General features: G+C 47.8%; 1 protein-coding gene across 2 annotated transcripts; it reads left to right on the top strand.

Annotated features, from left to right (window-relative positions):
• The first annotated feature begins 33 nt into the window (after positions 1-33).
• Positions 34-24,249, top strand: Brme1 (break repair meiotic recombinase recruitment factor 1). 2 transcript variants are annotated; one of them, XM_021170438.3, is made up of 9 exons: positions 391-398; positions 841-888; positions 10,586-10,748; positions 12,340-12,397; positions 13,313-13,417; positions 18,324-19,436; positions 21,968-22,065; positions 23,448-23,540; positions 23,791-24,249. In XM_021170438.3, the coding sequence occupies exons 2-9, from the start codon at positions 861-863 to the stop codon at positions 23,915-23,917; spliced, it is 1,785 nt and encodes a 594-aa protein (XP_021026097.1). In that variant the 5' UTR covers positions 391-398; positions 841-860; the 3' UTR covers positions 23,918-24,249. The 2 variants fall into 2 exon arrangements, with proteins under 2 accessions (XP_029336187.1, XP_021026097.1); XM_029480327.2 differs by lacking the exon at positions 841-888 and having other exon boundaries at positions 34-398; positions 23,791-24,248.
• The last annotated feature ends 25 nt before the right edge of the window (positions 24,250-24,274 follow it).

Raw genomic sequence — 24,274 nt, 5'->3', positions numbered from 1 at the left:
AGGCGAGTAGTCGGTACTACGCGTGCGTGGGGCATGGCCTCACGGGCGGGAAAGAGAGAGAGGGCTGCAGGTGTGAGGGCGCGGCAGTGTCACGTCCGTGGCTCCTCACCGCCGCACCTCGTTCTGTTAGGCTTTGTGGTGGAGTGGGTGCGGGTGTAGGTGTGGATGCTCCTGCTGTCCCGTCTGTGGCGCAGGTCTTCAGGAGCCGAGTCCACAGTGTCAGGCTGCCGGCCTTCCTGTCTCCCACCGCCAGTTTGCCATGCGGTCCCCGTGACTGCCTATGTGGGTATTTTCTCAGAACGTCACGCCAGTGACCTAGGCGACCTATTCCCCATCAGATCCAGGTTGACCTCGTCCCGACTAAGGACAGAGCAACTTCCATTACTGCTGTGGCCCAGGTTGGTTCTGGCTTGCCTTGGGTCCCACAGTCAGAAGACATTGGCCGGAAGCCACTCCTGACGCGGGGTAGCCCTCCTAAAGTCTTGTGTGACTTTGGTGGGTCTCCAGAGACCTCTCAGAAGCTTCCAAGTACCCCATGTCCCAGATAATTAAGCTTTGGGCGGGGGTGGGGGAGAAACGTAGTTGTCTCCAACCCAGAGACTCCAGCAGATACCGTGAAGAGGACAAGATCGTTCCTTCACACAGGGAAAGGGTGTGAATGGCTACCTGGCCATGGTCCAAGGTGGCTATGACCTGTTGCCCCACCCAGTGTCCTGCTGGAGACCAGCTGACTCCCCTCATCAGGCTGCCAAATGGGCCCAGTGGAGGAGGGAGACGACAGGGTACAGATGGGGACATACAATGCTGCCAACAGCTGGACAGTTTGTTTGTTGTTTTCAGATTTCTCAGGGAAAGATAAAATGAATAAGAAGAAACAGCGGAACTCAGGTATTTGGTTTATTCAAATTGGCTTTTTATTTTATTTTTATTTTTAATTTATTTCCAGGCAGAGTTTTATGTATATCCCTGGCTGGCTGTCCTAGAACTAGCTCTCTAGATCAGGCCTCAAACTCAGAGACAAACCTGCCTCTGCTTCCAGAGTGCTGGGATTAAAAGTATGATTCACCACCACCTGGCCTCAAATTGGCTTTTAAAATATTTATTTGAGGTACTAGGCATGGAACATGGGGCTTCCTGCATGATAAAACACTCTACCATGAAACTACACCTCAGACCCAAGGTGATCTTTTTAAATTTTTTATGTATGTTTTTGAGATGGGGGAGGGGATTCTTGCCATGTGGGCCGACTAGTTTTATGTCAGTTTGACACAAGTCATTTGGGAAAAGGGACTCTCAATTGGGAAAATGCCTCCAAAAGATTTGCCTGTAGCCAAGTGTGTAGTGCGTTTTCTTGATTAATGATTGATGTAGGTGGGTCCAGCTCATAGGCGTGCTGTCTGGAGGCAAGTAGTCCTAAATTATATAAGAAAGCAGTTAGCTGTGGGCAAAAGCCAGTAAGCAGCATTCCTCCATAGCCTGTGTGAGTTCCTGAGGTTCCTGCCCTGACTTTCTCTGGTGATGGACTATGATACAAAAGTGTAAGTGGAATAAACCCTTTCTCCCTTGACTTGCTTTTGTTCATAGTTTTATGGTTTTTCTAGTTTTTATTCCAACAATAGAAATCCTAACTAAGACATCATGTAGCCCAGGCTGGCTTTGAGCTTATGATCTTCCTGTCTCAGCTTTCCAAGTGTTGGGATGATAGGCCTGCGGCACCAAGCCCAGGTGTTCTGATGTTTTGTAAATGGGATCTCAGTATGGGGCTGCAGAGGTGACTCAGTAAAGTGCTTTCCAAATAAAGCGTGAGGACCTGACCCCAGTGGCCAGAACCGTGTTTAAAAAGCCAGGCATGGGGCTGGTGAGATGGCTCAGTGGGTAAGAGCACCCGACTGCTCTTCCGAAGGTCCAGAGTTCAAATCCCAGCAACCACATGGTGGCTCACAACCATCCACAGCGAGATCTGGCGCCCTCTTCTGGAGTGTCTGAAGACAGTTACAGTGTACTTACATATAATAAATAAATCTTTAAAAAAAAAAAAAAAAAAAAAAGAAAGCCAGGCATGGTTGGCCCTTGTTTGTAATCCCAATGACTTGCTGGTGAACAAGTCCAGCCTGCTTGGCAAGTTCCAGGTCAGTGAGAGACCCCCATAAAACAAGGACAGGGCTGGGGAGATGCCCGGGTGGGTCTGGTGCTTGCTGTGTGAACAAGAGAACTTGAGTTTGGACTCCTAACACTCACATAAAAGCTGGGTATGGTGGTGCATGTCTGTGCCCCAGCACTAGAGATGGGCAGTGGAGACAGCTAGTCTAAACACCACAGGGCCCTCCAGGTTCAGTGAGAGATCGTCTGTCAAAGACAAATAAAAATTTTTTAGAAGATACAGATGAAGAAAGGTGCCTAATATTGACCTCTGACTCCACGTGTTCACTCATGCTCAGGCAAGAGCACTGGCATACACATGCAGGTGAACACACACACACACTCCCCAAGGTGGAAGGCTCCCGAAGAAGGACACGAGGCATCGTGTTCTGGCCTGTACACATGTACTCCCTCCCATACGCTCTCTTTCTCAGACTGACCCTGCATTCTTCTTGGGCTCGGGTGACTCTCCTACCTTAGCTGTCTAAGTAGCTGAGACCACAATACCACCACCAAACCCAGGTCTCCATAGCACTTCTTTCCCCACCCCCTTACCCCTCCATAGCACTTCTTAATAGCTGCTTCTCATCAGAGCACTAATATGACAGCCTTAAGCACCTTCAAAGATAGTGAAACTTTAGTACAGGCTAGTAAGAATAATAGAAATTATGGAGAAGGCTTATCATTTAAAAAAAAAGAAGAAGAAGAAGAAGAACTTTCTAGTGTTTCCCCGAGCCTCTGATCCCAAGGCTAGGGGACCAAGAAGTTTTCCCCAGTTTAGGTTTCAGGCAGAAATGTAACCACCTCAGAGATGATTCCTGCAGAAGGCTAATGCCAGATCATCTGGTATGTTACTATTTCTGATCTAGATCCAAAAATGTGATTAGTTGGTCTCTGTTCACTGTAATTGTGGATAAGTTTGTACCTCAGTTCCCAGTTAAGTAAATGAGTGATAGAGAATGCACCTACCTTGGTTTATTTTATGTTCTGCAGTGCTGGGGAGAAGCCAGGGCCTCGTGCTCTGAGACAAGTGCTCTACCACTCTGATTTACCCCTAGCAGAAAGCCAGATAAAGGCACCCCTTGGTCTGTCTTCTGACTGACCCCAGTGTGTTCATGGGTGCCACTGTAGCTCCCTGCCCATGTGAACTGTGACTGACAGAGTGTCTCCAAGGGTAGCCATCTCACGACCTGTTGACCTTGCCCTACCTAAATAATAATAATAAAATCCACTACTGTCTGTGGGACCCATCTGCCAAAGTGCCACCAAGCAGCCACTATGTCACTCCATCTGTGTCCTTATCATGTGGAAGGGGATGCTCCTGGTTCCTCATATCCTAAGCTATTTATCACATGTGTGTATATCTGGATAAAATTTGTGTGCCCAAGATTTTGTTTGGTGATGATGTTGTATGTGGTTATGGGAGAAAGATGCATTTTCCCCCATAAAACTAAAAACTTGGAGTCTGCCATTTCTTGGTTTTCCCATTGCCAGCCCCTCCCCCACCAGGTCCCTGAACTTACATACCACCTCTGTTCCTGTCCCTGCATTCTGAGATTAGGGAGCCCAGGCTCTTTCTCCTCCCCCCCCCCACGCCCATGAGAGGTCACCATTTCTCACACCGGCTGGTTTAGCAAAGGTCCAGTGGGACCTTGATGCCCGGACGTGGGGATTTTGAGAGGGCATACCCTTTCTTGTGTCTTCTATTATAGTGGATAGTCAGTCACATATTTTATTTTATTTTGTTTTTTTTTTTGAGACAGGGTTTCTCTGTATAGCCCTGGCTGTCCTGGAACTCACTCTGTAGACCAGGCTGGCCTCAAACTCAGAAATTCACCTGCCTCTGCCTCCCAAGTGCTGCACCTGGCTTGGTTTTGGTTTTGGTTTTGGTTTGTTTGGTTACATATTTTAAAAAAGTAAACGAATTCACCATAACTAAGTGTCATAACATGAAAGAATATAAAATGTTAACATTTTAAGCCAAACAAATAAAATAAAACTCATTTTATAAGGAGTGAGGGATTGCTCAGTTAATAAAGTAACCTTGTGACCATGAAGACATGAGTTCATTCCCCACAGCTCATGTAAAAGCTAGGTGTGGTGACACATGCTCGTAATCTCAGCATTGTGGTGGAGTGGCAGAGACCGGTAGATCCTTGGAACTTGATGGTCAGCCAGCCTAGCTTACTTGACAAGCTCTAGGTGAGTGGAGAAAGAACCTGTCTTAGTTACTGTTCTATTGCTGTGAGGAGTCACCATGACCAAAGCAGCTTAGGAAGCATGTAACTGGGGGCTTGCTTACAGTTTCAAAGAGTGAGTCCATGGCCATCACGGTGGGGAGCACAGCAACAGTCAGGCATCGTGGCATAGAAGCAGTTGCTGAGCGCTTACATCTTATCCATAGGCAGCAGGCCCAGGGAAAGTGGCAGGAAGGAGGGGAAGGGGAGGAGAGAGAGAGAGAGTCAGCAGAGACTAGGCCTGATTGTGGGCTTCTGAAACCTCCAAAAAGGATACACCTCCTAGTCCTTCGCCAAACAGTTCTGTCAGTTAGGGACCAAGCATTCAAATATATGAGCCAACGGCAGTTATTCTCATTCAAACCACCACAACACCTGAGGAAGGCTTCTGCCCTCCACACATGTGCTCCGTACACACATTTTTTTAAAAACTTTATGATAATTCAATGGATCAAAGTGCCCCAGGACCCACATGGTAAAATGACAGAACTGACTCTCACATATGCCTCCCTGATATACATATAAATAAATGTAATTTTTTTGAGACAGGGTTCCTCTGGGTAGCCTTAGCTGTCCTGGAACTCACTCTGTAAATCAGGCTGGCCTCAAAATCACAAAGATCTACCATCTTCTGCCTCCTGATTGCTCGGATTAAAGGCATGTGCCACCACCACCCAGCATAAAGTAAAATTACTACATTTATTTACTAATTAAGCATTTGTTTCTTAAGTGCCAGGGATGAGCCCAGGCCTGGGACGTGCTCGTCAAGCACGCCACCTTAGTATCTTGGTTCTTGTTTGCCTGGGAGGGGGAATCTAGCTAGCTCCTTTGTGGGTGATGGTTGTAGATATTTTTATTTTCATATTGGGGAAGGCTATGAGGGAAGATGCTGTGACATCTAGTAAGTAGCAGCCAGGGCCACCGCTCCAAATTTACAGTTCCCAAGACAGCCCTTATAACACAGTGTCCCAGCCCAGTGTTCCCATGAGAATAGCTGTGCATGAGAATTCTGACTGGACAATCTAGCAGAATTCACTTCTTTGCAGTGCTGGGATGAACAAGGTGCTGGGGGCATGGCTCAGCTGCAGAATGCTCAAGCACCTTGTTCTTTTAGACTTAAAAAACTGTTCTGTCAGTTATGCTGGCAGCACTTGGGAGTCTGAGCAATTTGAGGCTAGCCTAGATCACATAGTTGAAAAAAGCCAAACTTCATTTTGAAGTAATTTGGGGGTTACTCATAAGTCTCAGAAATAGTTTGAGGAATCCTATCTTCTCTTCTCTAGCCTCCCCAGTGTTAATATCTAATGGAATATAAAGGCAGTGGTAAAACTGTTAAGGACAAGAAACCAACTTTATTATACTACTACATTAATCCTCCGTTAATCCTCTGCTGTGTACAGCTGGTCTCACTCAGGACAGGATCCACGATGAGTAGACTCAATCCCTGGATGACTAAGAGTACTGAGCAGGATATAAATGATATGTAAATCACTATATTACTTGGGGAGGTGGTCAGGAAATGTCTCTACATGGTTAATATAGGTGCATTTTTCTCCATCTGTGTGGTTGGTTAAACCTGTAAATGAGGAACCTACAGCTACAGAAAACTTTGCACACTCAAATCCTGGGAAGGTTCTCGTGTTCGTTCTCTCTCTCTCTCTCTCTCTCTCTGTGTGTGTGTGTGTGTGTGTGTGTGTGTGTGTGTGTGTGAGAGAGAGAGAGAGAGAGAGAGAAAGAGAGAGAGAGAGAGAGAGAACCCCGGAGTGTAGCTGAGTGGTGAAACATTTGTCTGGTATATGTAAGAAAGGCCCGGGTATCAAGTAATTTTAAAAAAATAAAACAAAACAAAACTTTTTCTTCATTTGGAAATAATAATAAACCCAGCTCAGTTGGTAGAATACTTGTGTAACATATGTGGAGCTCTGTGTTCTATCTCCAGTACCACATAAACCAGGAGGGATAGTGGACAGCTGTAATCTCAGCGCTGGGGGCCTGGAGGCAGAAGGGTCAGAAGTTCAAGATCACCCTCAGCTACATAGTGAGTTTCTGGCCAGTTTAGCTACATAAGTGCCTGTCATTGTTGCCACACTTCCCCAAAAGAAAGAAAACAAAACTTCCCAGGTAAAAACCAAAAACTTAAAGCATGCACACACCAAAAGAGGAGAAAAAATCCCTTGGAATTGGAATTATAGGCAGCTGACATGGGTGCTGGAAACCCAACCCAGGCCCCTCCTGGAAAAGAGCAGAAGTGCTCTAGCTCCTCACCCTATGCTTTTGTGGGTGGTTTGGTTTGTGTGGATGATGATGATGATGATGGTGATGATGGTGATGATGTGGTCCAGTCAAGAAGAGGATTTGTGCTACAATTATAGGCAATTGTTGACCGCAGTAGCTTTGAAACATCCAGTGTTACATGAGGTACTACAGCTTCCCGGTTACTAAGGCTTAAAACTCTGTCTTTCCTTGGGGATGGCTGAACTAGTTATTTATTTCTGAGACAAGCTCTTACTGTGTAGCTTGCTGGTGCTCAATATGCAGATTGTGCTGGCCTTGCCTACCTCTGGTGGCATTAAAGGTATATCATCACCACTGGCCATGTCACCACCCCAGACATGAGAATTGTACTCATTCTTTTTTTTTTTTTTTTTTTTTTTTTGGTTTTTCGAGACAGAGTTTCTCTGTGTAGCCAAATTGTACTCATTCTTCCCTCAGTGAGACAAAAGTGATCAACAGCTCATACTTGTTTTGTGTAGAGTGCCCAGGCCACTTGGAGGCACAGGGATTTCTCTGACTTCGAGGAGAAAACCGAAAACAGCTGGGACCATAGCATGAGGACCACGGCAGGTTACCTCTCTTGGCTTTGGACTGCACAGCCCTAGAGACCTTTTTCTGTGTCCCCCCATATGGGGTAGGAAGAAGGTTCTGGCATGTGGTGAAAACAGGCCCTTTGCGTCCTGCATCTCCAGTTTTTGGTGTGGGACATGAGGTTCTACCTTATTTGATTTGAGTCAGTCCTGTGGAAGACTGATTATACAAAGTACTGTTCACAGCTGTTGATGCTTTGCCTTTTATTTTTGGTACATAGGTCCATTGAAACAGCCAAGCAAGCTGGTGTTTGGGATCAATCTCAGGCAACCGACCAAGCAAAGCTATTTATGTATGCCTTTTGTGGCAGAGTGAGAGGCAGAAGCATAAACATCTTTAGAATGTCCTGGGCCACAGTGCTGTTTAGAGCGAGCACCTGTGGGAGGAGAGCCTGGCAACAGTGTGAGCAGAAGATGGAAGACACCAGTAGCACTGGACACCCATAGGGTCTTAGTGAGGTCAGTGTGTGTCATGGAGACTGTTCAGCAAGTGCACAGCAATAGAGGAGCAGAAAAGTACTGGAGGGCTGTGGCAGGGCTTAGCAGCAGAGCACTTTCTGACATGTCCAGGGTCTTCAGTTCCATCCTAGCGCTGTTGTGTGGTTCTGTGTTCATGTTTGTGTATGTAGCTGTGATATGTGTGCATTTGTGGGTGCCTATGTATACAGAGACCAGAGTTCAGTGTCAGGTGTCTTCCTCAGTCACTCGCCACTTTATTTTCTGAGTCAGGGCCTCTCACTGGCCTGGAGCTCACCAGGTGGAGGGTGTGCCTGTCTCCAGTCCTCCAGAGTGGGGTCACAGATGGCTGCCACCATTCCTGGCCCTTACATTCATATTGTAGATTGGTTTTCTATTTTGTTCTACTTGCCTAGAAGAAGCCCAGTATACAGTAGGTACTCAATAGATGTACAGAGGACTCTTCAATGTGTAAGCGCTGGAGTTGAACCAGATCTTGTTCTTGGTTGCTTGGCAACAGCTTTCTTGCCTGGAACATGGCACCACAGGTGATGTGATGGTGCCCTCCTCATCCCTGCACTGGGAAAACTGAAGTAGAGCACCAGCTCTGGGCTAGCCTGGGCTACAGAACCAGACCTTGTCTAAGGAAATGAGGAAGGATGGCATCATGGAAGCACTCTGCCTCTAAGTCTCCTCATCACACACCAGGTCTTAGGAGTGTGCACATGTTACTTAGCAGAATGTTCACTTGCTGTGTTCACGGAACACAGGCTTAGAATGGGGATAGGTCTGAGCCAGCCATGACTGATGGTTTCTGTGTAAGGAAGTATCCTTCCTTCAGAAAATGGATATTCAAGCCAGGGCTGGTGGCACAGGCCTGCACTCTCTAAGTTGGAAGTCTAGAGAAGAAAACTGAGAGCTAAATCTTGCCTGGGCTACAGAGTGAGGACAAGGTTAGCCTAGGCAACTGTGCAAGACCCTACCTCAAAAATTTAAAAAGAAGTAGCTCCTTGGTAGACCGCTTGCCTACCTAGCCTACGTGAGGCCCTGCATTCAACCTCCAATACTGAGCTGGTGGCAAGAGACTGTGCGTGTGTGTGTGTGTGTATACATATACACATACATACACACATACCTAGTCTGTGTGATGTCCTATACATTCATTCTCCAGTACCGGCAGGGAGAATTTTATTTATGCCTACACATAATACAGGGTATGGCGGCATATGCCTGTAATCATAGCTACTTTGAAAGGGTGAGACAAGGGGATCACTCCTTAAAGGGAAGGAAGAAAATATTTCATAAGAAGTTTTAGGCTAGCCGGGCGTGGTGGCGCACGCCTTTAATCCCAGCACTCGGGAGGCAGAGGCAGGCGGATTTCTGAGTTCGAGGCCAGCCTGGTCTACAAAGTGAGTGCCAGGACAGCCAGGGCTACACAGAGAAACCCTGTCTCGAAAAACCAAAAAAACAAACAAACAAACAAGAAGTTTTAGGCTGCCAAGGATAGTAAAGGACAACCCCTGTTGCCCTGAGAGACAGAGAAAAGCATGAGGAGACATAAGGGGCCAAGAGGTCTCCTGTACCTGTAGCCCTACTTTTTCCTGAACATATTCTGCAGTTGTCCAGGGCAGCTTGTGGACTCCAGGTTTCATTGTCTATGCCTGAGGAGGATATGTTGTAGAAGCTTAATTTTTTGAAACAGGGTCTCATGTAATCTAGTCTAGCCTCAAACTTGAAATCTTTCTACTTCAGTCTTCCAAGTGCTGGAACTAAAGGCATGTACCACCACACCTGGCTTCTGTATGTGTTTATTTATCACTCTGGATTACTGAACATCAGTGCTGTTCTGTACATTCCTCTAAGCAAAGCAGAGGAAGAAAAGAAAAAAACTCTCTTCACATTCACATGTAGCTCAATTCTAGGAAGACAGATGACTGATGCCTCGGAAACTAGCAGAACCACTGTCATGTGGAAAGGAAAGCCATGGTAGGAAGTGGAGGCTCCTGGGGACCTCATACATGGCTCCACCATTTGAACTGAGACCTGCCACACTTCTCCCAGGGGAAGAGATGGCTTGGTCCCATTTGTCCTATGTGGCTTAGAGCCAAACTGCTTCAAGATTCAATCTCGGGAGCTGGAGTATGCTCTGCTCTTCCAGAGGACCTGGGTTCAATTTCCATCCTCCACATAGAGTTGACAAGTGTCTGTGATTCTGGTGTCAGAGGATCTGACTCTTCTGGCCCCTTCTGCAGGCTCCACACATGGACACAGACATGCATGTAGATAAAATACCAATTCAAATATAATAAAATAAACTATTCTATCTCAGTAACATAGCCAAACTACAGATCAAGCTGGGTACTGGCTCTGTTGGGGAAGCACATGTGAGCTGGCACACTTGTAATCCCAACCCTGGGGAGGCAGGGACAGAACATTTCCTAGGGCTTGCTGGCACCCAGCCAGCCTAGCCTTCTTATTGAATTCCAGGGCCCAGTGAGAATCCTTGTCTCAAACAATAAGCTGAATGACCCTCTAAATATACTAATATGTTCACACAAAGTTCTTGAATCAGCCTCCAAAATGCAGGTCACCTGCTCGTTCCTGTATTTTGGAAGCTGAGGTAGCAGGATGGAAAGTTCATAGCCACAGGGAAAGATCCCATCTCAACAAAAAAGAAAAAGAATCTAATTGTATAGCCACGTAAGGAAATGGGCCCTGCATCTTCAAATGGGCTCCTCATCTTCCCATCACTAGGTGAGCATCAGTACTGGCCTTCTTGCCTTCATCACAGACCCACTCACCTAGTCCAGCTGTGGTCCTGTTGTGCTAAGCTACCAGCTATACTAAACCTGATTACATCCCTGCCCCTTACTCCCCTCTCTAAATCAGGGGCCAGCCTCCATCCTTCAAAGCCTTCTAAGAACCCACGGCTGAGAGACTCCCAGAGCTCCACGATGGTCCATTCACACTACTCCAGAGAGTCAGAAGACAGCTCAGAACCTGCTCCTTCTGTAGAGCTAGGTGGGGAGGAACCACTACACGAAGCTTTCAGGTAGGTGGCTCAGAACTCTCATGCAGGTTCCTCCCTCTTCAGTCATTCACAGCAAGCCCATAGGAAAGACAAATGATCCCAGGATGACCCTTTCTGGGACCCTGGCCCAGGTCTTGTTTCTCATGGTTCTCTTTACTGGAGAAAGGTCACAGATAACATCAATTCACTCTTAGCCTCAACCACACTACTGGAAGAAGTTGGGAAGATACATCAAGTGCCAAGGGACCCGTTTCACAAGCACTAAGACCTGAGTTCCATCCCCAGAACCCATGGGAAAACTCTCAGCATGTTAGTGTGCTTCTGTAATCCCAGGGCTGGGGAGCTAGGACTGGGTCCATGGGACTCATTGGCCATCCAGTCTAGCCTAATTGGTGAGCTCCGGGCCAATGAGAGACTGTTTCAAAATGTTTTGAGGGTGACACCTTAGGTTGTCTTTTGGATTCTACATGCATGTATATACTCAAATGTATAAGAAAAACTAGCAAGTCATAGTGATATATACCTTTAATTCCCTGGGATGCTGAGGCAGGTAGATTTCTGTTAGTTTAAGGCCAGCTGGTTTACATAGTGAGACCTTATCTCCAAAAAGGAAGGAAGGAGGAAAAGAAGGAAAAAAGGAAGGAAAGAAGGAAGGAAGGAAAGAAAGTTATTTACTTTGAGACACGGTCTTACAACCTAACCCTGGCTGGCCTGGAACTTGATATGTAGACTAGGCAGGCTTTGAACTCAAAGATCTGCCTGCCTCTGCCTTCTGAGTATGGGGATTATAAGTATACACCACCATGCCTGGTTAGGATTTTCTTTTTTCTTTTTCCTCCCTCCCTCTTTTCCTTCTCTTCTCTATTTCTTTTTGTGGATGTGTGTGTGGGGGGGGGCGTTGACATGTACCCTGTCATCTGTATGGATGTCAAAGAGGTTAGAAACATGACTAGGGTGTCAGTCCTACTTTTTACTTGATTGAGACGGGTGTCTGTTGTCTTTCTGTTATGCACAGGCCAGCTGCTCACAAGGTTTCAGGGGTTCTCCTGCCTTTTCCTCCTCCCATCTTCTCATAGGGGTGCTGGGATTGCAGGTGCCTACACCACTCCTCCAATGTTTATACAGGCCTTACAACATGTCTGACGAGGGCTTTTGCCCACTGAGCTATCTTCTTAGATTCTTTTTTATTGTTAATATTGTGCTTTGTATATCAATCATGTGTCTTTGTAAATGTCACTCTTTCAAGCAGATCATCTGTGCCTGGAGCCTAGTGGTACAGCACTTGCTGAACAGGTTCCAGGCCCTGGGTTCTATCCCCAACCCTGTGGGAGAAAACATGGAATTGATGTAAAAGGACTTCCAGGGCCTCCCTTGAAGATTCAAAATTACTTTTCATCTAGATTCTTATCTCCCTTTATCCTTTGAGAGAGGAGGGGAGGAGAGGTGTGTACAGGTGTGGTGTGGTAGCAGTGTATGTGTGTGTTGGGGGATAGAACTCATAGCCTCACATACTAGGCTTCACTGCTGGAGCTGCACCCCTAACCTCCCTCTGTCTTGGTAAGTAAATGACATCTAGAAGGACTTCAGTGCTTCTCTGCTTCTTTCCACCCAGCTGCCCAGTGGAGGACACAGGAGCTGCTTCTGAGCTGGTCCCCCTGCCTCTTTCCCAGGTAAGCCTCCTGTTTTAAGTTCTATATCTGTTCATGACCAGAAGCATCTCGCTGCCCACAGGGCTGCAGGGAAATAAAGGGATCAAAGACAACTGTTGTGTGTGAGAGTACAAGAATTTGAGAAACTGAGGCAGGTGAATCTCTAAGTTCAAGGCCAGCCTGGACTACATAGTGAATTCTAGACTAGTAAGGTAAGGAACTAGGCGGTGGTGGTATATACCTTTATCCCAACACTTGGCAGGCAGAGGCAGGAGGATCTCTGTGAGTTTGAGAACAACCTGGTCTACAGAACTGCCAGTTCTAGGCCAGCCAGGGCTACATAGAGAAATCTTTGTCTCCCAAACAAACAAAAACAAAAAACAAAAATAGATAGATAGATAAGGAAGGGAGGGAGCAGGGTAAGGGGGAAGAGTTGGAGATGAAGCTCAGCTGGTGGAATGCTCACCCTAGCATGCAGTGAAGACCTAGGTTTTATCCCCAAGGCTGATGTTACCTTACCTGTAATTCTAGTACTTCAAAGGTGAGTATAGAAGGACCAGGAATGGAAGGAATTCAAAGTCAACTTAAGCTTATATATCAAGATCAAGGCCAGCCTAAACTATATGAAATCTTCATCTCAAAACCAGAAATTTAGGGGAGGAGGGAAACCTTAAAATAAGAAAGAGCTGGGCATGGTGGCACATACCTTTATCTCAGTACTCAGGAGGTAGAGGCAGCCTGGTCTACATAGTGAGCTCCAGGACAGCCAGAGCTACATAGACTGACCTAGTCTGAAGAAAAGGCAAAAATAAGGGCCGGTCTGTACCTGAGTGGGAGAATGCTTCCTAGCATGCAGGGAAGTTCCATCCCTAGGGCTGCTCTTTCTGAGACCCTGTTCTTTCACATTGCTGCTCTGTTCCTGTGTCCCTTTTACAGAACTCAGTTGGGAAGTTTGTCCCTCAGTTTGCCAAACCAAGAAAGACAGTAACTAGAAAAGCCAAGGCATGGAAAGAAGATCCAGAGAGCTGCACCACAAGCCAGGTAAGAGTCTTCCCTAGGTTGGCTGGTCCTGCTGGTCAACCCTGGTCTCCCTGAGTTCTCCAGCTGTCTGTCTGCTATATACCCTTGCTAAGCATCTGCGACCACCGAGTATACCAGGAAATGCAGCTTGCATGGAAATAGTCAAATTCAGAAAGGTAGTCATTTTTCTTGAGAGCCTCCTCTGCTTCTTGGGGCTTCTGTGCAAGTCAGGAACCTTTTAAAAAAATATTGGGGCTGGAAAGATGGTTCACCAGTTAAAAGCACTCGCTGCTTTTCCAGAGAATCCAGATTCAATTCCCAGCAGGTATTGCTGGTATACATAGGTATACATGACAGCTCACAATGATCTGTAACTCTGATTCCGGAGGACATGACGCCCTCTTCTGACCTCCTAGGGCACCAGATATGAAAGTGGTGCACACAAGTGATGCAGGGAAAATACCCATATCATATACGTGTGTGTGTGTGTGTGTGTGTGTGTGTGTGTGTGTGTGTGTGTGTGTGCGCGCGCGCGCGCGCATGTGTGTGTGTGTGTGTGGTGTGCGTGCAAGCGTGCACACACACACACTAGAGAGAGAGATATCATATACGTGTGTGTGTGTGTGTGTGGTGTGCGTGCAAGCGTGCACACACACACACTAGAGAGAGAGATATCATATACGTGTGTGTGTGTGCGCGTGGTGTGCGTGCAAGCGTGCACACACACACACTAGAGAGAGAGATATCATATACGTGTGTGTGTGTGTGTGTGTGTGTGTGTGTGTGTGTGTGCGCGCGCGCGCGCGCATGTGTGTGTGTGTGTGTGGTGTGCGTGCAAGCGTGCACACACACACACTAGAGAGAGAGATATCATATACGTGTGTGTGTGTGCGCGTGGTGTGCGTGCAAGCGTGCACACACACACACTAGAGAGAGAGATATCATATACGTGTGTGTGTGTGTGTGGTGTGCGTGCAAGCGTGCACACACACACACTAGAGAGAGAGATATCATATACGTGTGTGTGTGTGTGTGGTGTGCGTGCAAGCGTGCACACACACACACACTAGAGAGAGAGACTAGTTGAGGTAGTTGTGAGCTCCCTAAATAGATGTTGGGAATCAAACTCAGGTCCTCTGCAAGAATAGTAGACACTTTTTTTTTTTTTTCCCGAGACAGGGTTTCTCTGTGTAGCCCTGGCTGTCCTGGAACTCACTTTGTAGACCAGGCTGGCCTCGAACTCAGAAATCCGCCTGCCTCTGCTTCCCAAGTGCTGGGATTAAAGGCGTGCGCCACCACTGCCTGGCGAGTTGTATACACCCTTAACTACTAGGCTCTCTCTCCAGCCCTCGGGATTGACAGTGTCACTTATGACACATGCCCTTGGAGGAAAGTAAGGCCTTTGCAGTAGTAGTACCTAACTGGGAACACTCCAAGGAACCTTCAGTGGTTGAATGTTTGGGCTGGGGAATGGCTCAGTAGTGGAGCACTTGCATAGCTAATACAAGACCCTGGGTTCTGTCTCAGCACACAAAAATAATTATTGGAGCTGGGGATATTTCATAAGGTACTTGTTTAGCATGCAGGAAGCCTTGGGTCATCACCCTCAACACTGGATAAGCTGAATGATGGTGCTTGCCTGAAATCCTAGCTCTTAGCCTAAGAAATGGGAAGATCAGAAGTTCAAAGCTAGCCGGGCAGTGGTGGCGCACGCCTTTAATCCCAGCACTTTGGAGGCAGAGGCAGGCGGATTTCTGAGTTCGAGACCAACTTGGTCTACAGAGTGAGTTCCAGGACAGCCAGGGCTATACAGAGAAACCCTGTCTCAAAAAACAAACAAACAAACAAACAATAGAAGAAGAAGAAGTAGTAGTAGTAGTTGTTGTTGTTGTTGTTGTTCAAAGCTATCCTGAACTATATACCAGCTTTTGATATCAGGTTGGGCTTCATGAGAACTAGTCTTTTGGGAGAAGAGGTTGGGGCTCAAGATTGTAGAGTTAGGGCAGGCTAGTGACAGGTGTTAAAAGCAGAATGGATAGAACATGGAAGGGATGGAACACAGCTATTTTTTTAAAACTTTATGTGCATTGGTGTTTTGCCTGCCTGTATGTCTGTGTGAGGGTGTAGAATCTTAAGAGTTATAGGCAGTTGTGAGCTGCCATGTGGGTACTGGGGATTGAACTGGAGTCCTCTGAAAGAGCATTCAGTGCTCTTAACAGTGAGCCATCTCTCCAGCCCAGACATAGCTATTTTTAAAAACAAATGACAAAAAAACAGCTATAGTTAGGCACAATGTCGTATACTTATAATTGTAGCACTTAGGAGTCTGAGGCAGGAAAATCTTGAGTTTAAGGCTATCCTGTGCTACATAGTGACAGCATATCTTTTTCTTTTTTAAAACTTATTTATTTTATGTAAGTACACTGTAGCTGTCTTCAGACACCCCAGAAGAGGGCGCCAGATCTCATTATGGATGGTTGTGAGCCACCATGTGGTTGCTGGGATTTGAACTTGGGACCTTTGGAAGAGCAGTCGGTGCTCTTAACCGGTGAGCCATCTCTCCAGCCCCATGACAGCATATCTCAAACAGCAAAAAGTCCAGCTTATGGGCTGGCAAGTTGCAGCCTGTAACAGTGTTGGCTACATAAGTTTGACAACCTGAGTTCAATCCACAGAACCCATAAAAAGGAGAAATGTAAGAACCCACTCCATAAAATTGTCCGTAGTGTGTGCCTTGCTGCCATTACTGGGGCATCCCCTCACAACACAGCAGCGTGCATGGATCTGTAAAGGATGTGGAGATAAACGTCTGCTTTACTGCACACGAGCAACCACTTATACAGTGGAAGACTGATTGGTTAGCACGTTACCTTGGATTGAACAGTGAGTACTCATACTACCAGGGTCTCTATGTGGAAGGACATTAAAGGACATGTGAAGGGTGCTAACTCGTCTGCAGGCCAGCTATTGTCTACTCACACTACCTCAGAATTCAGTGTTCAGACTTTAGGAATGTGGTATGTAGGCTGGCACCAGGTCATGCCTGTATTTTTTCTACACCACTCATACACCACACAAACATACATACTGTATATATCATGTAACACACACATCATACATACCATATATATCACATAATATATGTCATACACATATAATATACAGCATACATCAGAGTCATATGTATACATCCCATGTACACATAAACAAATCATACATCATACACACATCATTCACACATTAACAGTCATGCATCAGACTATCATACACACATCAGTAATAGACATTTTAAAAGATATTCTCACTTGGGAGCAGAGGCATGTGTTTTGAGTTTGCACCAGCTTGGTCTTTGTATCAAGCTCCAAGCCAGTCAGGCTGCACAGGGAGACCCAGTTTCAAAAACCAAGGTATGCAAAACAAAGAGTAGCTTGAGTGGAGGGTCACTGATGCCAGGGCTGCTTAGCATCCTCATCATGGTGGCAGTTTCTAGAAGGAGAGATTGTTAGGTCAAATGTAGCTAAGACTGGCCCTCCTGATTCTCCTACCCCTGCCTCCCAAGTGCTGAATTACAGAAATGTGCTACCACAGCTGCAAGATAGGTTTTCACCAAACTCATATGCAGACCCAGATGTCATACCTGAACAACACAGGGTGTCAACACTGGAAGATGGGAGTAAATGGGAACAGCATGTAGCGTTTGTCACAGCATGACTACAGTGACCTCACAGCAGAAAGCCTCTATTGTCACCACCATTGGGTTTCTGAGACAGAATCTCACTTTGTACTCCAGACCAGCCTCACACTCTGAATCTCTTCCTCAGCCTCTAAATGTGATGATATATGTGTGCTACCAATTCCAGCCCTATGCCAGCTGGGTTTTTTTAATGATGTATTATTTTTTTATTACCTATACGTGTGTGTGTGTGTGTGTGTGTGTGTTGTGTGGGGTGCCTCTGCCACAGTGTGCATGTGGAAGAAAGCAAGTCTGTGTAGTCTGTTTTCTTTACCATGTGGATTCCAGGGATCAAACTCAGGCCATTAGGCTTGTCAGAAAGTACCACCTCTACCCATTGAGCTATCTCACTTGCTCTGGTATATCTTAAGTTGATAAGGGGCTGGTGAGATGGATTAGCCGGTAAAGGCTCATGTCACCAGATCTGACAATCTGAGAGCTCTCATAGGAGGAGAGACTCCTACAAGTTGTCCTCTGCCCCCCCCCCCATCATGGTACATGTGAGTGTGTACCTGCACACACACACACACACACATATACACATACACAAACACACACTCATAAATACTTTAATAGGCTAATGAGTTGTACCACTGGGCCAATTGGCAGCAGAGCCTTTAAGCCCTTCATTGACTCGCTGGGGTGTGTACAGAACTCAGGACCTTGTGCAACTAGGCAAATGCTGTTATGGAGTCACCCCACAGCCTACCACCTGGATTTTTATATTCTGAGATCCTGAGTGCTTGGTGCTGGCATAAAAGGAGGGGCCTGTGTACTTTCTGTCCTCCTCCTGCCTTAGCAGAAAGCTCTGCCTAGAATAGCTTCTAGAGCCCACTGTGGTACCTAGTGGTGGGTACAACTATCTGATCTTGAGGACAGGGTCCTCAACTAGAAAATCTCCAACTAGAAAAGTTCTTCAGGGGGCTGGTGAGATGGCTCAGTGGGTAAGAGCACCCGACTGCTCTTCCGAAGGTCCAAAGTTCAAATCCCAGCAACCACATGGTGGCTCACAACCATCCGTAATGAGATCTGACTCCCTCTTCTGGAGTGTCTGAAGACAGCTACGGTGTACTTACATGTAATACATACATACATACATACATACATACATACATATGTTAAAAAAAAAAGAAAGAAAAGTTCTTCAGAGTGCTTGCTTATCTAAGGCCAGGACTGAATCTTCTTTTTCCACAGGAAACAAGGCCAGAGCTGGGAGCCCTCAAAGCAGCCAGCCAGCCACAGAGAGAGTCCCTGAGGTTCCCTCCCCATGACATCAGACCAGAAGACCAGACACAGACAGATGGAACCCTCTCAAAGGAGAGGACCATCTCACTAGATAATGGAAGCCTGGAGAACAATGGTTTTGAGATGGACACAGTTCAAGACAGTAGTAGCCCCCTGTCAGATGCTGCTGCTGAAGGCAGGGAGGCAGACAGCAGAGCCCCACAGGAAGGAGGTGCCCAAGGAGGGGAAGCAGGGGCCCAGCATTCTGGGGAACCCCAGGAAGGAGAGGGCATCCTCTACACATCAGCATTAGCTCCTGCCTCTGAGCCCACCTGGTCTGTGGCTCAAGACCTCTCTGTCCCCACATATACTCTCAGCAGCACAGCTGCAGCACCCAGCTCCACCAGCCCAGCAGATGCCTCTCTTATGGACACTGTCATTACAGAAGTGAGCTTAGATCCCTGTGTGCTGCAACAGAGTGTTCCACAGGTGGCCATGTTGCTTAACTCTCAGGATAAGCAGATCCCCGATGGAGGCTGCAGTGGAACTCTGCTGAGCTCCACACCTCTTGCTGAAGAGACCACAGCAGGCAGAGAGGAAGCCAGATGGGAAGAGAGGTGTCATGATGATACCCTGGCAAGCTTCACTGAGACAGAGTCTGAGAAACAAGAGCCCGTGATGGAAGCTGGAGATTCTGGCCATATAGCCCAAGAAATGAATCCAGTGGTCAAGACCAAGGACTCTGGCTCTGATGAACAGTTACCAGGGGATATAGGAATGCTGCCTTTACCAGCACAGCCCATGGTAGAGTTATGTGGCTTAACTTGTGATCAAGACTTAGAGGGCCTCAGTACCCCTCATACCTCCTCTCAGCTAGAGCACACTTGTGCTGCTAGTGACCCTCCCCAGAGCACCAAGGACTGTTACAGCAGCCCAGGCATTCCTGTACACCTGGCAGGGCAGCAGCCACCAGCACCCTGTCCCAGAGACCAGGCTGCATGGCAGGAGTCCTCAGCAATGGAACTAGACTTCCTGCCTGACAGCCAGATACAGGATGCCCTGGATGCCACTAACATGGAGCAGGTAAGAGCTTTCTGTACTCAATGGACACCCCTGTCACCTTTAGGTGACAAGATAGGGCTAATGTGTCTGACAATTTATTTATACAACATAGATGTCTGAGGGCAGGGAATCACAGCAGCTTTGAGCAAGGTGGAGCCTGGTTTTCCTCAAAGGCGTATCTGTGTGGGCCTGGCCTCTGTGGCTGCTAAGGAGCTGCACAGGATAGGGAGAGATAGGAAGCCTGTCAGTCTGGGGCCTCCCTGCAATAACTAGAGCCCTCATATGTGCTACCCATGCCCAGCACCTGCCCCTGGCTAGCAAGGGGCTGTGTAAGACCATTATCAACACACCTGAGAAGCCAGTGACCTCCATCAGACGGAGGAGAGGGAGCTCACTGCTGAGCTAGAAGAGCCCACGTGCTCTTGCAGCTTGCTAGGAATTGTGACGGATTTTCCTTCAGGCACATGAGTAATTGTGCTTTGTGTTGTAGTTCCTAAGGGTCTTGTCTACCCACAACTGCCCAGATGTGACCTTCTGGGCCTCTGAGCCTAGGTCAGCCTTCAAGGTTACCTGTTAGCCCCACCCATAGGAGAAAGAAGCCCTGCTCTCTGTTGCTGCACTTGGTCTGACAAAGGGCTGTCCTGCCAGACCCTGACTAGGCAACTCCCTCCTACATAGTGTGTACTACAGGGGCTGAAGGAGGCTAGGCCCCTGCTGGAGAGCAGGAGCCTGTGGTGCACCTACATCTCCTGGAGTCCAAATCTCCTCTGCCTTGGAATAGGGAGCTGGGTGGCTTCCAGCAAGCTACAAGAGTTCTCTCCCAAAGAGCCAGTATTTCACATGGTACCACAACCTTCTGTGAAGATACTTACTGATCTATTTTGCCATGTGAGGGATGCTTTTCATAAGACACAACCCCTCAAAGCAAGCAAAGAATTTTACCTAGTGTTCAATCCAAAAACTAGGCAACCATGCTTCAAGACCATGGGTTCCATCCTGGCACCCAAAGGACGGAGGGAGGACGTGCTTTTACATCCTTGTTGGGGAACTTGCTGGACTATACTTCTCAGGACATGGGACCTGAGGTGTGTAGCCCAATGTGACTTGTCTCAGCACTGTGAGAGGCCTGGGTTCCATCCTATCTTTGTAAACAAAACCTATCAGGACCACAAGAGCCTAGCACAGCCTATGTCATACTAAACAGGCAGCTCCAGCCTGGGAGCCATTGGCTTTGAAACCGGGCATTCCTGAACAAATCAGGGTGACCTAGCCTCTGAGCATGTTCCCATGGGAAGGCACTTTAGGAAGACCATCCAGCTAGGTGGCAGACATAGGGACACCTATGATCAGAACAGGGTCCCCTGCTGATGTCACATCCATCCACATAGCCATCTCAGGTAGACATGCCTGCCCTGAAGTGACAGTCTGATTTGTACGGTGCTCTCCTACCAGGGATTTGGTACTTTTCCTCACGTTTCAGTGTTGGTCTGAGGCTGGGGCAGCTGGCATGGCTGAGTGGCATGATTGGGGCCCTGAGCTCTATCCCTAGGACTTAGGGAAAGACAGGTTCTTTGGTCCCTCCTAGGGTTTGGGCTGAGATTTCCAGGGCTCCCAGTGCCATAGCATGCCCTCTGTCAACGGCAGTACCTCTCAGGCCTGGTAGGAATGTGGCCCCTTTTAGGGGGGAACTCTCCTCCCCACAGCTGAGCAATGTAATAAGATGGGCAAATGTGAGCACCAGATCTCATTTTACTTTAGATGGGTCTTGCAAGGTTACCCTCACTGGGCTCAAAAGATCCTCCCAGGTCTATACCACCAGCCCAGCCACTGTCCCTTCATGAATTCCCATGCCAGACTCTCCCTTATAGGACACATATGCCTTAGGCAGGTAACATCACCTTTCAGCTGTTGCCACTTGGGTCCTGAAACAGTCTCACTTTGCAGACCACATTGACCTCAAACCCCCAATGTTCTCCTAGTCTCCCAGGTGCCAGTGTGTGCCCTGGCTCCAGTCTCTTTTAAGGAGGTAGGATCTCAGACTTAGTGATGACACACAGGGTAACCTGAAACCAGGAGGCTGGCCCCAAACTCACAAGTCCTGCTCCAGCCCCTCAAGTTACTAGAATTACATGTGTGCACTGCCTTGCCTGGTCATATTTTTTGTTTTTTCAAAGTCTCAGTAGATTATATAGTCTTGGCTGTCTTAGAACTCTGTGTAAAACAGGCAGTCCTTGAACTCACAGATCTGCCTGCCTCTGCCTCACAAGTGCTGGGATTAAAGGCATACACCATTGCACCCAGCTTTGCTCCAGGCTCATTAAGACACTTTGAGACACTTTCACAGTGATTGGGATTAAACACATTAGTGTATCCCACAATGCATAGCTGCCTGGTGCAAGGACAAGGAAGAGGACAGCAGAGCAGCTGTCTGGAGCCCCTTGCTGGCACCATGCTTCCTGTGTAGCAGGTTTAGCTAAAGTGAAGTGTCGGGTACTGTGGCAGCTTCCCTCTGCCAGGCTGGGTGATTCATACACTGTCCCTATTTCTTCCAGGGTTTTCCTTCAGGGAGTATGCCAGATCTTGGCTGGCCTGTCGCTAGCTCACATTCCATCGGAGGATCCCCAAGGGCAGTCACCAAACCTCAATCCAGGTGGGCTTCCCAGTCTTCAACCCAGAATGGGAACTTGCCCTGTCTTTCTTTTTGCTTTGTTTTTTTTGAGACAGGGTTTCTCTGTGTAGCCCTGGCTGTCCTGGAATTCATTTTGTAGACCAGGCTGACCTCAAATTCAGAAATCCGCCTGCCTCTGCCTCCCGAGTGCTGGGATTAAAGGCATGTGCCACCACGCCTGGCTTGCCCTGTTTTTCAAACCATCATGCACCATGTTTCTGGGAATTCAGGTAGCCCATGGTTCACACCCAAAGAAGAAAGGGCCTGTCTTTGGGAGCTGGGTTCCCTGGAGCAGTCCCGCTAGCACCTTGAACTGTTCTAGCCTCTATGAGCCTGGGTGTTCCTGAGTCACATGAACTGGTGCCCAAGCAGGTCAGGAAGTCTTGAGGCTGCCCTCAACTCTGACTCTGGACAGCTCTGGACCAGGAACGCTGGTCCACTCTTTCTCCTCACAACTTGTCTGGTCCTTGGAACCTGACTGTGTATCTGCAGACTTATCAATGATCTACTGCCAAGTTCCTATTTCCATCAGGTAATCGTGAAGGAGGCTAGGATGCCAATCTGACCTCCTTTGTTCCCTTCCCCTGCTCTAGCCTCCTGCTCTGTAACATATATCCCTTCTGCCAGCTCTCAACACATTCCTCCCTGTGTCTCTCAGTTTCTTCCTTCAGTGTACCAGAAGCAGGTTAGCTCTGTTACCACTGTTACTGAGAAATACTTCAGTTTCCTATAGGTAAAGAGGAGCCCCCAGATTGGGTCCTGGAGTTCAGTTGGTAGCCTGAGGCTGAATGTAACTTGAGGAAAGCTAAGGGCCAGATAGGCAGCCACCATTAGGTGCCTGGGGCCTGTGTAGCAGAACTGAGGCTCTTGAGTATAAGAAGCTCAGAGAAAGCCATTTGTTAACCCGAGCGGCCAGGGCCCTTATCCTGCCTGTACATACAGGCTGCACATCCCTTTAGGAAATGTTGTGGTGTGTCTCCTGCAGACTGTCTGCAGTGCTAGTGATCCCAGGGTGCAAATTATCGCTAAATGACCAAGTGTTGAGAAAGGGACAGTCTATGGAGTTAAAATTTGACTATCAAGACAAACTGGAAAAGAGTAATCCAGAGTCCCAAAGGCACTGAAAGACTGGTCAGGAATTCAGTGTGGTTTGAACAAAGACAATGGAAAGGGCCAGGGGCCAGGTAATGCCCATTATTGGGGAGGCTTAAGAAAGGCCATGGTAGCAGCCCTGGTGTGGCAGTACATGGTGGCAGAAGTTGGAAGTAGGATATTCAGGGTGGGATAGGATGGGGAATGGGCACAAGGAATGGTTGATCATCCTGAGCACTTAGGCCACCCCTTTTTTCTCCGTTTCCTGACAGGTCCCATGTGGAAACCTGGGCCCAGGAGACCTACAGGATGCAGGATGCAACAGACACAGTGCGAGGCCTCGTGGTGGAGCTCTCCAGTCTCAAGTAAGGGCAGCTCCGGTTGCCAGAGGGACACGGTATAGAGTAGAAACTGAGGCAGCATTACAGGTGTGTGTTGGGGCCAGGCTATCTCTTTTCTACCTCAGTGTTTGTGCACTTAGAATCTTGATTGACAGCTTTAACCTACATGTTCATAGAGCAGCACCTGCGAGGAGCCACCTGGCAGGTGTGGCTCAGACAGGGTCCTATGCAGTGGCGGGGTACAGCTAGTTCTGTCCTGTTTCTGTTTCAACAGCCGGCTGATTATGAGCACCCACCGGGACCTGGAGGCCTTCAAGCGCAGGAAGACCAAGTCTCTGCCTTACCTGACAAAGGGGTTGGGGAGCCTTCCTAGAGGGGATCAGAGCTGGAGGGACTTGTAATCTGCTGCAGCCTGTAGGGGTTGGCTTACCATGGCTCCAGATGCAGGAGGCTGAGGGTGGCCACTTGGCCAGGATCACTATTACTCCCATGCAACAGGGTGCCTGAGCTTTAGAAAGTCACCTGACAGAGCATGGCCCTACTCCCAATGCTCATCCAGGTTTGAGCATGCAGGCGTCTGAGCTGAGCTGCAGATGTCGTTGAGTTTGTTTCTGGAGGAGAGAGGTGCCCTCTGTTTGTCTGCCTATCCTTCCCCCATGCTCTCTGTTACGCTTGGGAAGGCGGGGAATAAATGATGCAGTCATGAGCCTCTGATCTGTAGCTGTGCTGCAGATGACCTGGTCCTTATGTTCTGCCCA

This window comes from Mus caroli, unplaced genomic scaffold, assembly GCF_978045245.1.
Source record: "Mus caroli unplaced genomic scaffold, Mus_caroli_1 scaffold_10, whole genome shotgun sequence".
Taxonomy (NCBI): domain Eukaryota; kingdom Metazoa; phylum Chordata; class Mammalia; order Rodentia; family Muridae; genus Mus; species Mus caroli.
Note: the sequence above shows the minus strand (reverse complement) of the source record. Positions and strands in the feature narration are given on the sequence as shown.

What these genes read in the sequence shown, in the direction of transcription:
- Brme1 (XM_021170438.3), top strand. Translation starts at nt 861, where the DNA reads ATGAATAAGAAGAAACAGCGGAACTCAG. An exon ending in TCCCCCTGCCTCTTTCCCAG is followed by an intron (nt 12,398 to 13,312) that starts GTAAGCCTCCTG and finishes TCCCTTTTACAG; the next exon opens with AACTCAGTTGGGAAGTTTGT. An exon ending in AGAGCTGCACCACAAGCCAG is followed by an intron (nt 13,418 to 18,323) that starts GTAAGAGTCTTC and finishes CTTTTTCCACAG; the next exon opens with GAAACAAGGCCAGAGCTGGG.